The sequence below is a fragment of the Emiliania huxleyi genome (genome assembly GCF_000372725.1).
Source record: "Emiliania huxleyi CCMP1516 unplaced genomic scaffold EMIHUscaffold_340, whole genome shotgun sequence".
NCBI classification, from domain to species: Eukaryota; Haptophyta; order Isochrysidales; family Noelaerhabdaceae; genus Emiliania; species Emiliania huxleyi.
This window is the reverse complement of record NW_005199442.1, coordinates 83,759-97,349: the sequence shown is the minus strand read 5'-3', so window position 1 is coordinate 97,349 and position 13,591 is coordinate 83,759. Positions and strand designations below refer to the sequence as shown.

The 13,591-nt window shown below is 66.7% G+C and overlaps 3 protein-coding genes across 3 annotated transcripts in view; 2 read left to right on the top strand and 1 right to left on the bottom strand.

Moving 5' to 3' along the window:
- The window catches only part of EMIHUDRAFT_419193 (hypothetical protein), a gene marked incomplete at its 5' end in the record, with an annotated part of 3,336 nt that extends 945 nt beyond the window's left edge, over positions 1–2,391 (top strand). Inside the window, 4 exons of the mRNA XM_005773263.1 lie at positions 389–483; positions 848–964; positions 1,534–1,719; positions 2,117–2,391. Of these exons, the coding sequence (XP_005773320.1) occupies positions 389–483; positions 848–964; positions 1,534–1,719; positions 2,117–2,170 (452 nt within the window). The remainder of the gene's footprint in view (positions 1–388; positions 484–847; positions 965–1,533; positions 1,720–2,116) is intronic.
- Positions 2,392–5,786: 3,395 nt separating this feature from the next.
- EMIHUDRAFT_241711 (hypothetical protein) lies at positions 5,787–6,711 on the top strand (the record flags this gene model as incomplete). The annotated part of the gene is made up of 3 exons (XM_005773262.1): positions 5,787–5,890; positions 6,066–6,185; positions 6,399–6,711. 3 exons carry the CDS (start codon positions 5,787–5,789, stop codon positions 6,709–6,711), a joined length of 537 nt encoding a protein of 178 aa, XP_005773319.1.
- Positions 6,712–8,658: 1,947 nt separating this feature from the next.
- EMIHUDRAFT_75075 (hypothetical protein) lies at positions 8,659–11,628 on the bottom strand (the record flags this gene model as incomplete). Its single annotated transcript, XM_005773261.1, has 6 exons — positions 8,659–9,147; positions 9,297–9,876; positions 10,504–10,562; positions 11,008–11,140; positions 11,349–11,395; positions 11,452–11,628. The coding sequence occupies 6 exons, from the start codon at positions 11,626–11,628 to the stop codon at positions 8,659–8,661; spliced, it is 1,485 nt and encodes a 494-aa protein (XP_005773318.1).
- Positions 11,629–13,591: the final 1,963 nt, after the last annotated feature.

The following is a 13,591-nucleotide window of genomic DNA, read 5'->3' as shown; positions in this document are numbered from 1 at the left end:
CCCCGGGTTTTTCCCAATTCCCCCCCCCCCCCGGGGGGAAACTTAAATTTTTTGGGGGAAAAACCCCCCGTGGGGGGGGGGGTTCGGAAAAAACTCCCGGGGGCACCCCCCTTTTGTTTAGGTGGGGGCCAAGATTTCCTCAAGGGCCAACACCCCCCAGCGGGGGGAGGTCTCCAGGGGGACCAAAAAAAGGGAAAATTTCCTGGAGTGGTTAAAAAAGGGGCCCCCCCCCCCCTTTTTTTTTTTTGGAAGGGGGGGGGGGGCCCCCCCCCCCCCCCCCCCGGGGGCCCGCCCGGGCCACCCCCCCCCCCCCCTTCCGTGCTCCCCTCGCCTCCCCCCCGCCGCTGACCCCCCCGTCCGCCCCTCCGTCCGCCTGCCGCACCCGCAGGCAAGCGCGGCTGCGACGTGCTCTCTCGCTCGCTCGACAAGATGGGCTACCCGACCGCCGTTATCCACTCGGGCAAGGACCAGGCGACGCGCGAGATCGCGCGAGATCGCACTCTCCCTGCAATCTCCCAGGGTTCACCTTCCCTTGGGGTGCGGGGATCCCGGGCCACTCCGGCCCCGAACCCAAGGACCAATTGCGAGTGTCTTGTGAGTCTTGTGAGTTTGTGTGTCTGTGTGTGTCGCTCCAGTGTGGCCGTCATCTCCTTGTCCCGCGTCCCCACCCAGCACCGCGCAAGTGTCCGGTCCGAGCCTGTGGCTGCTCTTCCCCTCTCTATCGGGCTGTGTGGCGGCCCAGCTGGCGGGGGAGCCTTGTGTGTGTGTGTGTGTGTGTGTGCCTATGTGTCCAGCCGGAGCCAGGCTGCTCTTCAGCTCATCACTTCCTTCCCAGGCGACGCGCGAGCTCGCGATCGAGGGCTTCAAGTCGGGCGAGTTTGAGATTCTGGTGGCGACCGACATCGCGGGGCGCGGCATCGACATCCAGGGCGTCGAGCACGTCATCAACTACGACATGCCGAAGGCGGCCTCGACACACCCGCGACTCACACACCCGCGACTCACACACCCGCGACTCACACACCCGCGACTCACACACCCGCGACTCACACACCCGCGACTCACACACCCGCGACTCACACACCCGCGACTCACACACCCGCGACTCACACACCCGCGACTCACACACCCGCGACTCACACACCCGCGACTCACACACCCGCGACTCACACACCCGCGACTCACACACCCGCGACTCACACACCCGCGACTCACACACCCGCGACTCACACACCCGCGACTCACACACCCGCGACTCACACACCCGCGACTCACACACCCGGGACCGCCTCCGAGACACCTCCGAGGCACCTTCCACCGCTCTCCGCACGCGCCACGCACCTCTGCGCCTTTTCGCTCTCGCACCTCGCACCTCCACGCCCAGCACACCCACAGCACACCCTCAGCACACCCACAGCACACCCGCAGCACACCCGCAGCACACCCGCAGCACACCCGCAGCACACCCGCAGCACACCCGCAGCACACCCGCAGCACACCCGCAGCAGAGACGCGTCGCCGCCCTGCACGCAGGACATCGAGAGCTACACGCACCGCATCGGCCGCACGGGCCGCGCCGGCCGCAAGGGCGTCGCCACAACCTTCGTCACGGGCGAGGGCATCGAGGAGAACGTGCTCTACGACCTCAAGGTCATGCTTACCTCGTGCAAGCAGCCGGTGCCGCCCGAGCTGGACAGGCACCCGGCCGCCATTCCAAAGGTTGGCTCCCCCGCCGCCTGGCCGACCCCACCGTCCCAACCTCCATCCTCCCCAGAGAGAGAGAGACAGACAGACAGACAGACAGACAGACAGACGGCTCGCTCCACCCATCACCACCTCCTCCTCCCCCTCCTCCCGCCCCTCCTCCATCTCCCCCTCCTCCCGCCCCTCCTCCTCCTCCTCCTCCTCCACCTCCTCCATCACCACCACCTCCTCCCCCTCCTCCCGCCCCTCCTCCATCTCCCCCTCCTCCCTCCCCTCCTCCACCCCTACCCAGCCCCCCAACTTCCTTTCCAAAGTCATAGCATAGACTGGCTTGGCAGCTCTACCCCGCTCGCGACACTGCGTGCCTTCGCCCGCGCCTCACCGCCCCGCTCCCCGCCCCGCGCACGCGCAGGAGCAGCGCGAGTACCGCAAGGCACACCCAAAGATCATCGAAGCGAAGAAGTAGATCGCGGTCGAGACGTCGGCTTCCGAGGCCTCTCTCACGAAGGAGCAGGTTGTGGCAGGAGGGAGAGGGCCCGACTGGCAACTGCCAGCTCGCAGGTGAGATGCCTGCGCGCGGCCGGGTGTGTTTTGCTCGAGGTGCTTGTACGCAGAGGTGTATGATAGCCTCCTGCCTGATCGCAGCATGGGTGCATGAATACAATCTTTGGAGACTCATAATCACAATCACTCACCCGCGGGCAGGTGCGTCGGAGCACTTGGCGCACTGTTGACCACTTGGAGCACTTGGAGTGCAGTCACTTGACAGGGTAGGCTCCGCCCCACTGTGATTCGGACTGAGCGACGGCAGGACCCTTTGATGTTTGAAATCATGAATGGCGGCGTCCGGTGAGGCCCACACGGCCGGGGGTGGTAAGTGGGTGATAGGAGGGCCATAAACGACCATCACACCGGCCACCGGACCCCTCCACCCCCCCAAACACAGTCCAAACCGGCCCCGGCGGCCGGCGGGACGCACGCCGGCGCAGCACCATCAAGCTGCTGTACGGCCCCGGCATCGCCTCCCCAGAATTAGCTCTCAGTCAAGATATTGTGCACATGGGTGGTCTCTACAATATACTCACTGACACTGAACCTCCCAGAGCTCGTCCCGGTCCGTCACGGCCATCCTCGTCCTCCGCGGCGCCGGCTCCGGCCCCTCCGCCGCACTGTGATGAGCGTCGGCAGGACCCTTTGAAATCATAAATGGCGGCGTCTGGAGAGGCCCCCACGGCCGGGGGCGGTAAGTGGGTGATAGGAGGGTGATAAACGACCATCACACCGGCCACCGGACCACTCCACCCCCCCAAACACATTCCAAACCGGCCCCGGCGGCCGCCGTGCAGGAGGCCGCCGGGGCGCACCAAACGGCCCTTCACGGCCGCCACACGGGCCACCACGGCCCGTCCCGGTGGCACGGGTGCCGCCGCGCACCCGCCCGACGCCCCCGGCCCGCCAGCTTCCGCTCTGGGGGGCTTCACCTCCGCCAGCGGGCCGAGCGCGCCGCCTTCTCGCCGCGCTGCGGCCGCACGCCCGAGAAGTGGCCGAAGGGCGACCTACGCGGCACTAAAATCACGACTAGAAGCGCCGCCCGCCAGCAGGCAGCTTGCCCGCCGCGCGCCGCGCGCCGCCGCAGCCCCCGGCCGGCGCTGGAAGGGCTATGCCGGCCGGTAGCCGCCGTCGCGGTTGGGGAGGCGGCGCCAGGACGCCCCGAGCGGAGCTATGAAGAGCCTGGGGCGCGGGGTGGGGGGCCGGGAGGGCGACGTGGGCGATGGTGGTGGCGTGGGTGCGCGGGGCCGGCGTGTGGGGGCGCGGGGAGGTCGGTGGTGGTGTGTGGGAGTTGGGGCTAGAACGGAGGAGGCCGGCCGGGATGGTGTGAGGGAGGGGGGTGACGGTGTCGGAGGGGGTGGCGGGGCGGGAGGCGGCGGTAGCGGTGGCGGCGGGGGCGGCGACGGCGGCGGCGGTGGCGAGGGCCACGGAATAGGCGGCACCCCAGAGGCGGCGAGAAGGGCGGTGGCGACGGCTCGGCAAGGGCGGAGGCAGAGGCGGCGTGGCGGCGCGTCGGCGGCGGTGAGAGCGGAGGGGAGGGCGGTGGGGAGGGCGGTGGCGGTGGCGGCGGCGAGGCCAGTCGCGTGGGCGGCGGCGAGGCAGGTGGCGGGGCCGGAGGCGGCCCGGAGGGCGGCAGCGGCGGCGCGGCGGCAGCGGCGACGGGCGGGAGGGTGGGCCGGCGGCGGCGTGGGCGAGGCGGCGGCGCGGGTGGCAGTGGCCGGGGCGGCGGTGCGGGTGGGCGGGAGGCGGCCGCCGACGGTGGCGGTGGCGGCCGGGCCATCGGCGGCGGGCGGCGCGGCGGGTGGGGCGGCAGCGGGGCACCAGGAGATGGTGCCGTGGGCAGCGCTGGTGCCCTCGCGCCATCTGGTCCACGCACTGCTCGCAAGTAAAGCGTCTTCACAGGTCGGCAGATACGCCTCACCTTCAAAAAGGTGGCTGCCTACCCCAAAGCCCAGCCCGGTGCATCGATTTCTCTTGACGATTTCACTTTAAAACGCTGGTGCAGATGGGGTTTTCTCTATTAATAGAAGTCGGAGCCTTGCGTCGAAGGAGAGGCAGCGTGCGGCTCCGTGGACTCGGCCATCACCCGCGGGTGAGAGGGCGATAGGAAGCACTCCCGCCCTCTGAGGCGGCCGTCCGAGTCGGGGAGGCAAACACACAGCCATCCTCGCGGGTGTGGGCGGCCTTATCGGCCCGCTATACTAACCCTTAAGTCGGCCCTTCCTCGGGTCGGCTTCGGAGGCCCCGCAGCCCTAGCCGGAGCTAAGGGGCCCGGCTTTCTCGGCGCTAACCCTAGGGGAAATCGCTCCGGAATAGGGTTCCCGGCACCATCGGGCGGCGCCACACGGATGGAGGGAGTCGGGTTTGCCATCGGCGGGCCGTGAGGGCGCTGAGAACTGAAGGCTGAGTTTTCGCTCCCACTTTCGATGTGTCGGAGTATACGAGGAGAGAAGAGATCGTAGCTCTTTGTGTTGCGATGCTTCCTGGCGAGGGAGTGTTGGGCTTATGGGCTTTCCGGCCCCCACTCGGCTCTTGAGGCATTTATCGGCATCTTAATATGCCGTAGGGACATACAGCAAGGAGTAGTGTCCACGCGCGCACACGCCCGAGTGCCAATTTGGCTACGGGTTAGGGTTGCGTTGTCCTAACGCCTCCGTCCGTCCTGGACGGGCGTTGGCGCGTGCATATCCCCCACGGCTAGCTAGCAACACTACTGCTAATGCTGGCCTCGTCCCCTCAAGTTGAGCAGCTTGCCTTGGCTCCGACTGCTCAGACATTGGAGGAGATAAGGGGATGGTGGTGGGTAGAAGAATGCGAGAAGAGCTGAGCCAGAAGCTGTCGCGCGAGTCCAGGTCCGATCCATCCAGTCGGTCCGTCCTGTACTCGTCCAGTCGATCTGACGTTTGGCTACACTAGTAGAGCCGTGGGCTCATTTCACGTAGCTCTTTGTGTTGCGATGCTTCCTGGCGAGGGAGTGTTGGGCTTTCCGGCCCCCACTCGGCTCTTGAGGCATTTATCGGCATCTTAATATGCCGTAGGGACATACAGCAAGGAGTAGTGTCCACGCGCGCACACGCCCGAGTGCCAATTTGGCTACGGGTTAGAGGAGCTCGCAGGAGAGGTGACGAGTGAACTACAGGTAGTGGGGAAGGCAGCCTCGATTGCCGTACAGAGTGCGAAACAACGACCAAGGCACGGGCAGAGGAGAGAGAGAAGAATATAGGGTGGATAAAGCGCCTGTTCACGGCATGGAGGGTGAGACACGCTGAACGTACTGAACGTGGAGCCGAACGGAAGGAAGCCGGGGAAGACGACTCCGAGGAGGACGACACACCAGTGGTAATCTCGTCGTCAGCTGTCAGAAAGAAAGAAAGAAAACAGACAACCCAAGGGAGGGATGGGAGAACGGCACGCCGCCACCACACAGGGATTTTAAGGAGAGGAGTGTGATGCGCTAGCCGTCGCCCACCCTGGGGAGTCTGCCTCTTCGTATCTCTTTTCGCAGTCTCTCGCCGCTTCTCGCTGCAACCTTCATGCCACCTCGCGGCCGTCCCACTCTCGTCGTTCTCTCCCTTGTCACTTCCTCCTCTGTCGCGTCGTTCTCTTCTGCCTCGTCCTGCGGCGCCGCCGCCTGCCGGTCCCTTGTTCTCGCGGCTTCTTTCGCGTTTCGGCGCAACTCCGTCCTCCTCGCGGCGTATCCTGGCCCCTCAAGTCTATCGAGCTCCCCTCGCGCAAGGACCACATTTCTGACTCCCACTCGTCAGCTGTCACGACGCCTCACATGCGGACCTGGTTTCTCATTTGTGTTCCAGATTTTTGCTGCCCGTGGCGAGCGCGAGCCCGATGCACGCCTCTTCTCGAGGCTGTCTTGGCTGGGCGAACGTCGTTGTCGCCCTGCTGGCAGCGGCGCCATCGGCGCAGGCCTTCCGTCCGTGCCCAGCGCCTCTCCGTTCTTCCTCGCTGGCGCCACTCCGCTCTTCGATCGCACACCACATCAGTCGGCCAGGGCAGGCGGAGGCCGAGCGGCCACACTCGAGGATCCAGGAGGCTCCGCGCATGCGCCTCAGCGGCGGAGGCTTCGGCGGCGGCGGCGGCGGGCTCAGCAGCCTCGTCGGCCCAATAATCTTTGTCTCGCTCGTGGCCAGCGGTGCCCTGGGGTGGCTGTTTAACGGGTTGCTCTTCCTCTCGCTCGTGCCGCTCGTGGTTGGGCCGCTGATCTCGTGGTACATCTCCTCCAATCTGATCGAGGGCGCGTGCCCCGAATGCGGAGCGCCGGTGCAGGTGCTCAAAGGGCAGAGCGGCACCTGCTTCAGCTGCGGCTCAAGCTTTAGCGACGACAGGGACGCGTCGACCGGCGTCTTCACTCGGCAAGGCGCGGCGTCGTCGAGCTGGTTCGGCGAGGGCGGCGCCTCAGAGGACGGCGTGGTGGAGGTGGACGTGATCGTAGACGATGACTGAGGGCTCTCTCTTGAGAGACTGAGAGCCGTGTCTCGGCGGAGTAGGAGAGATTGGTCCGGAATCTGCGTTACAGCAAAAGTATCCTTCGGGGCTTGTCGTTGTGGCGGGCCCGGCTCGCTCTCGAGAGAGAGCCCAGAGCCCAGCCCCACTCTCGACCCTGACTCTCGAGGCGCCGCGTCTCAAAACGCTACAAACAAGAAATTCTAAGAAGAAACAACTCGTCGCGTCTGGCATGTTGTGCGAGTATATGGGACAAAAGCGTCGAAAATGTCCCAAAAAAGCGTGCCTCGAGTTTGTGGCAGCTCCGCAGCCAGCGCGGGCTGCCAGGACGCACCGCTCGCGCGTTCGGCGCACTCCCTGGCACCCAGGGAGTGCGCCTAACCGACCAGACCGAATAGGCTCGATGCCGCGCTCGCTGTGGAGCTGCCACAAACTCGCCGCCGAGCGTGACACCGAAGGCGTCCCGGCGGCGGTGATGGAGTGTGAGACCTGAGGCTGCGGAGGTGACGCCTGAGGTACCGGCCCGTGCACAACGACTCAGCCGGCGACCGCCACGGGCTCAGACGAGACTTGTCGACGCGTTCCGGCTCAGCTTCACCGTGGTCCTCGGGCGTCTGTCGACGTCAGGACCACCCATACAGCTCGCGGGTTTGAGGTCGCAAGAGCCAAGATGGTGGCGTTTGGACATCCCAACCATCACACAAGACAGCCTGTAGGTGGTGGCGGGACGGCGCAGTGTTTGTGGCACTCGGCAGTAGGCACCCGCGGCACGGCCCCGCTGTCGGCTCTCGCGGGCTGCGGAACCGGCCCCAGAGGGGGACGGTCCGGGCGAGTGTGGCAGCTCCTGCGCTAGTATGGGCAGCCTCTATCATAGCACTACTGATCCTGGTCATTAGAGCTGCCAGGGATAGCGTCAGGAGCCGGTAGGAGTCAAAACCCCTCATATTTGAGACATCGTGTCCCATATACTCGCACAACGAGCCGTCTCTCGCGAGTCGCGTCTCAGGGCGTAGCTAGGGCGAGCCCGCGCGTCTCGCGTCGAGATTATATAGCTTATAGGACCCCGCTTGTCGAGACGCCCTCTCTATCTAGCATAATGGACCATGGGTTGATCGCGTTCGTGGTCACGAGGCTTTTTGAGTTTATTTGGCGCATGTCCATAACCATATACGGTTTATCGTTTTTGTGCGTACACGGCACAAACCCTGGTGCGTGAGCTAATCCTGAGCAACAATAAGCGACTGTACCACGGAGCACAGAGCGCAGCGGACAGGACGGCGGCGACGGCGGACATGGCAGAGACGAGTGTGAAACAAAGGGCGGCGGGCATGGAGGACGGTAGCGACGGGGATGGTGACGGTGACGGTGGCGAGGGAGGGGAAGGGGGTCCATTAACACCAGACAGCGAGAGGTGTCGAGGGATGTCGAGGGGTGTCGAGTTGGTCGAGTTGGCATGGGGTGTCGAGGTGTCGAGTTGGTGTCGAGGTTTGGTGTCGAGGTGTCGAGGCTAAAGGGCTCAGCCGGCGCCGGGCGCGGCCAGCGCGCGGCGCGAAACCGCTTTTTTGGCAAAGTTTTCGGGAAATTGGGTTTTGGAGATGTGTCGTGTGAGAGTAGTGGGGCAATCTCCAAAATCACATGAACATGCACATGCTCATGTGCTTGTGCATCGATTATCGTGGTCTGCGATCCGATATGGCATGAGCGGGCCACCCACTCCCACTCGAGAGAGGCTGCGAGAGTGTGCATGTCGGCGCGGGTGCGCGCGCCGCTCTCGCGTCGGTGGTGTTTTTTTGCGCTTCGGCGGCGCTGCGCATGTAAACGGGGTGTTGAGCCCACAAGGCATGTCAGTCACTTACACACATACAAGCACAAACTAGATGTATAGATAGGAGCCGCGCGCCACTGGCACTGCGCGCCGGAGAGGGACATGGGTCGACCGCTGCGCGCTCATCCCTGCCCCACCACCGCCGCCTCGCCTGCTTTGCGCTCCTGGAAGGCGCCGGGGTCCGGCTCGCCCGGCGTGCGCTCGATGCCCCAGTTGACGTAGTCGGGCGACTCGGACGCGCGGTACTCCTCAATCAGCTCGTGCAGCACGTCCCGCGACTCGTCAAACTCCGAGAGGTCGTCGGCGAAGATGGGCAGCTTGCGGTAGTTGTCGAGGAAGGCGTCGCGCTTGCGCAGCTTGTCGTACTGCTGCGCGATCCGCGCAAACAGGTCGCGGATCGACGTGTGGTTGGCGAGCATCAGTCCCGAGACGCGGTGCGGCGACTTGACGTACGGCGAGCGGCGCGAGAGGGCGACCTGTATGCTTGCCGGCCCCCAAGGGATGAAGGAGCACAGCTGCCGCTCGCGGATGCGCTGCAGCGACTTGTGCACCTGGGTCGGGTCCACCTCGCCCTGGATGATGTCGAGGATGGAGATGTAGCAGCCGCGGTCCTGGGGAGGTGTGGGGAGGTGTGGGGAGGTGTGGGGAGGTGCGGGGAGGTGTGGGGAGGTGCGGAGAGGTGGTGTGGGGAGGTGTGGGGAGGTGTGGGGAGGTGTGGGGAGGTGTGGGGAGGTGTGGGGAGGTGCGGGGAGATGTGGACCTTGCGCGTCGAGCACGACACCATGATGTTCTTGGTCTGCAGCAGCCGGCGCATCACGTCCATCACCGACGTCTTGCGCACCGCGAGCGGGTTGGCCTCGCCCCCGAGGTGGTCGAAGGAGAGCGGCGTGTAGCCAGTCATCAGAAAGTGGAGGCGGGGCGTGGGGATAAGGGACGAGACGAGGCCGATCATGTCGTTGTTCATGTAGCCCGGGAAGCGCAGCGTGTTGGTCGACGCAGCCATCACCGTGGACACGAGCTGGTTGATCTGCTCGACGGACGGGTTTGGCACGTGCAGCCGCTCTGTCGCGATGCGGTTCAGCGCCGTGTTGTCGAGGACGACCACCGCGTCGGCGTTGAGGGTGAGCCGCTTCAGTGTGAGCAGGGAGTTGTACGGCTGCACGACGACGTCGGACGCGTCGGTGGACTGGTTAGGGAAGACGGAGTACGTCTGGATGAGCTTCTTCGGGAAGTGGTCGTTGAGCCGCTCGAGCAGGAAGGAGCCGAGGCCGGAGCCAGTGCCGCCGGCGATAGAGTGGCACATCATGAAGCCTTCGAGGGACTCGGACCCGTCCGCCTCGCTGCGGCGTTGGGGGGCGGGGGGCGGGGGGGCGGGTCTCGGAGGTGCCTCGGAGGTGCCTCGGAGGTGTCTCGGAGGTGCCTCGGAGGTGTCTCGGAGGTGCCTCTGAGGTGTCTCGGAGGTGCCTCGGAGGTGTCTCGGAGGTGCCTCTGAGGTGTCTCTGAGGTGTCTCGGAGGTGCCTCGGAGGTGTCTCGGAGGTGCCTCTGAGGTGTCTCGGAGGTGCCTCGGAGGTGCCTGCCTCGCTGCTCTGGGGTGTGCGCGCCGCGTTTCTCAGAGGCACGTTCGCAAATGAGTCTGGGAAGGCTCTCGGAAGGCTCTCGGAAGGCTCTCGGAAGGCTCTCGGAAGGCTCTCGGAAGGCTCTCGGAAGGCTCTCGGAAGGCTCTCGGAAGGCTCTCGGAAGGCTCTCGGAAGGCTCTCGGAAGGCTCTCGGAAGGCTCTCGGAAGGGTCTCGGAAGGGTCTCGGAAGGGTCTCGGAAGGCTCTCGGAAGGCTCTCGGAAGGCTCTCGGAAGGCTCTCGGAAGGCTCTCGGAAGGCTCTCGGAAGGCTCTCGGAAGGCTCTCGGAAGGCTCTCGGAAGGCTCTCGGAAGACTCTCGGAAGGCTCTCGGAAGACTCTCGGAGGAGTCACCGGTCGATCATCTCGAGGATCTCCTCCTGCACCGACCCGCCAATCGTGTAGCCCGCCGCCTGCGGGGCGGCGGCGGAGGGGCGGCGGTGGAGGCGGCGGCGAGGTGGTGGCGGTGGAGCGAGGTGGTGGCGGTGGAGGCGGCGGCGAGGTGGTGGCGGCGAGGTGGTGGCGGTGGAGGCGGCGGCGAGGAGGCGGCGGTGGAGACGGCGGCGAGGTGGTGGCGGTGGAGGCGGCGGCGAGGCGGCGGTGGAGGCGGCGGCGAGGAGGCGGCGGTGGAGGCGGCGGCGAGGAGGCGGCGGTGGAGGCGGCGGTGGAGGCGGCGGCGAGGAGGCGGCGGTGGAGGCGGCGGCGAGGAGGCGGCGGCGAGGAGGCGGCGGTGGAGGCAGCGGCGAGGAGGCGGCGGTGGAGGCGGCGGTGGAGGCGGCGGCGAGGAGGCGGCGGTGGAGGCGGCGGTGGAGGCGGCGGCGAGGCGGCGGTGGAGGCGGCGGTGGAGCCGCAGCTCACCCAGTTGTTGCCGGCGCCGCCTCCTTCAGGGTGAGAGAAGATGTTCTCTTGGTTGAAGAGGCGCGGCAGCGTCTGCTGCACGTGCGAGAGCACGCGCGGCTCGAGGTCGATCAGCAGCGACCGAGGGATGTACCTAAGCCGCGGAAGAAACACACGCGAGGCGGGTCGGAGGCGAGAACGACCCGGAGGGAGCGTTGCGCCGTTCGTGGTGGCTGCGTGTGCGATCGCCGTGCGGGCGGGTCGCGGCGCCGGGGCAGGATGAATGGGCGGGGGGCGCTCGAGGAGGGGAGGAGGCAGGCGCGGGAGGGAGGCAGTGGCGGAGGCGGCGGCGGCGCGCGCACTGCTCATCGTCGGCCTGGTAGAAGAAGACGTCCTTGCGATCACCTCCCTGGGATGGGCGGGCAAGGTCGGAATGGCCTCAGCGCCCGTGCGCAGTGCGCTCACCCGCTGGATCCGCTGCTCTGCTGCTGCGTGCGGGCGCTTGCTCGGCGCCTGAGTGGCAAAGTCCTCGAGCCGGCCATCCATGGAGATGCCGTGCTCGAGGCACAGCTGCTTCCAGAACTCCATCCCGATCTGGTTGCCGCATTGGCCCACTTGCAGCGTGATGATCTCGCGCGGCATTGCTCGCGCGCTCACAACCGCCGCCAAAAATAGTTAGAGGCTGCGCAGGCCGTCCCGTTTGCTGTTTGAAACGCCTGTTTGCGCTGCGCGCGCGCTGCCGGGGCTCTGTCTCACTCACGTGCCGCAATATGTGTCACACACGGCGGCTTCTGCCACCTCTCGATTGCCGGGGAAGGGGCGCGTGGGAGCGGGGGCGGGGGCGGGGGCGGGGGTGGGGGCGGGGGCGCGCAGCGCGGGGCGCGCGCGCGCAACAGAGGCTAGGGTGGGGAAGACGGCGAGGAGGGGGCGGCGGCGGCGGCGGCGGCGGCGGCGCGCGCGCGGCGCGCGCGACGGGGGGGCGGAGCAGCGACCGGCGGTCGCTGCTCCGTCTGTGACAGACGCGCGCTCTGCCGCTGCAGAGCGCGCGCGTCAGGGCAAGGGGCATGCGTGGCGGCGCGGGACGCGCGGCGGCGGCGGCGAGCCGCCGAGCGCTCCGTGAGCGGTGAGGCGGCCGGGCGAGGGCGCGGCGGGTGACGGGTCAAGGGAGCAGCAGCCCACACCCGGCGTCGTTTTTGAGCGACGCCTGTGGTACCCCTGCGCAGGGGCGCAGGGCGTTCAATTGTGGGGCGAGGCGGTGCCGGCCGCGGCCGGGGTGCAAGGCGCCGGCCTCGGCGCCGCCTCGGCGCGCCGCACGGGCGCGGCGAGCCTCTGAGCGGGAGCCGAAGGTTTGCCTGTGGGAGGGAGGGAGGGAGGGAGGGAGGCGGTGGGGGGGGTGGTTTGACTTTGCCGCAGAGGCCCTCCCTTGCTGTGAACAGCAAAACGGGACAGTATAAGAAAAGTGTGGCGCCTGGGAAAACGGAATTTTTCTTTCAGGCTCCGGTGGTGTGCCGGTGATAGTACTAGCACGCGCCAGTTCGCACCTGTGTCGAGCCTGTGTGCTGTGAGAGAGTTCTTGTTTAAATTCTTTCAAGCGCCGCCGCCGCCCGCCCGGCTCCTCGACCTCCCCAGGGAGCTTCTCGTGCGCGTCGTCTCTCGCTGCGACCCCGCCGACATCGCTCGCGTCTCGGCCGTCTCGCTCCTCTTCCACGCCTGCTCGCGGAGCAGGGCATCCGCTTGTGGGCGCAAGAGCGCGGCTTCGAGCTGCCGGCGCAGCCAGAGGGCGAGAGCTGCGCCGTGCGGTGGCTGTGCTTCGCTGCCTTGCTGTGCGAGGCCAACCCGCCGGCGAGGGCGGCGGCAGGCGAAACGCACAGCCTCTTCACCGACGGCGAGGGGCGGCTCTCGTCGTGCGGCTTGGCGCCGTGGTTCAGCCCAGGCTCTCGTCGTGCGGCTCTGCGCCGAACTGGAAACCATCGGTACTCGGCCACGGCGAGGGCGTGAGGCGGCTGAACACGCCGACCCGCCTCCCGTCGACGCTGGGTGAGCGCGCTGTGAGCGTCTCGAAGAAGGTCGAAGCCTTGGCTGACCAGCACGTCGTCGCTGTGTCGGCTGGAGGTCAGCGACCTCACCCTCACCGCCGACGGCGCTGTCTGGAGCTGGGGCAGTGGAACCTTTGGCCGGTTGGGCCACGGGGACGAGCAGATCCAGCTGCTGCCCAAGAAGGTCGAGGCGTTGGTAGGGCGGCGCGTCGTCGCTGTGTCGGCGGGATACTTTCACAGCCTCGCCCGCACCGCCGACGGCGGCGTCTGGAGCTGGGGCGTGGCATGCTAGGCCACGGCAACAGGCAGATCCGGCTGCTGCCAAAGAAGGTCGAGGCGCTGGCGGGGCGACCAATCAGATCGAGAAAGGGCTTTTATTATCTCTCGGTTCTCCCGCTTCCGCTCGCTCAGAGAGAGCTCTCTGACTCTGTGGTCTGTGCACTCTGACTCGTCTGGGAGCACTCCGCTGTGGTCCACGACCACGTGCAGCCCCTCCCTATGACGGTGATGACCATTTGCGCCATTTGGTACCTCTCGGTGCCTTCCAGAGGCAGCTGCGACCCCGCCGA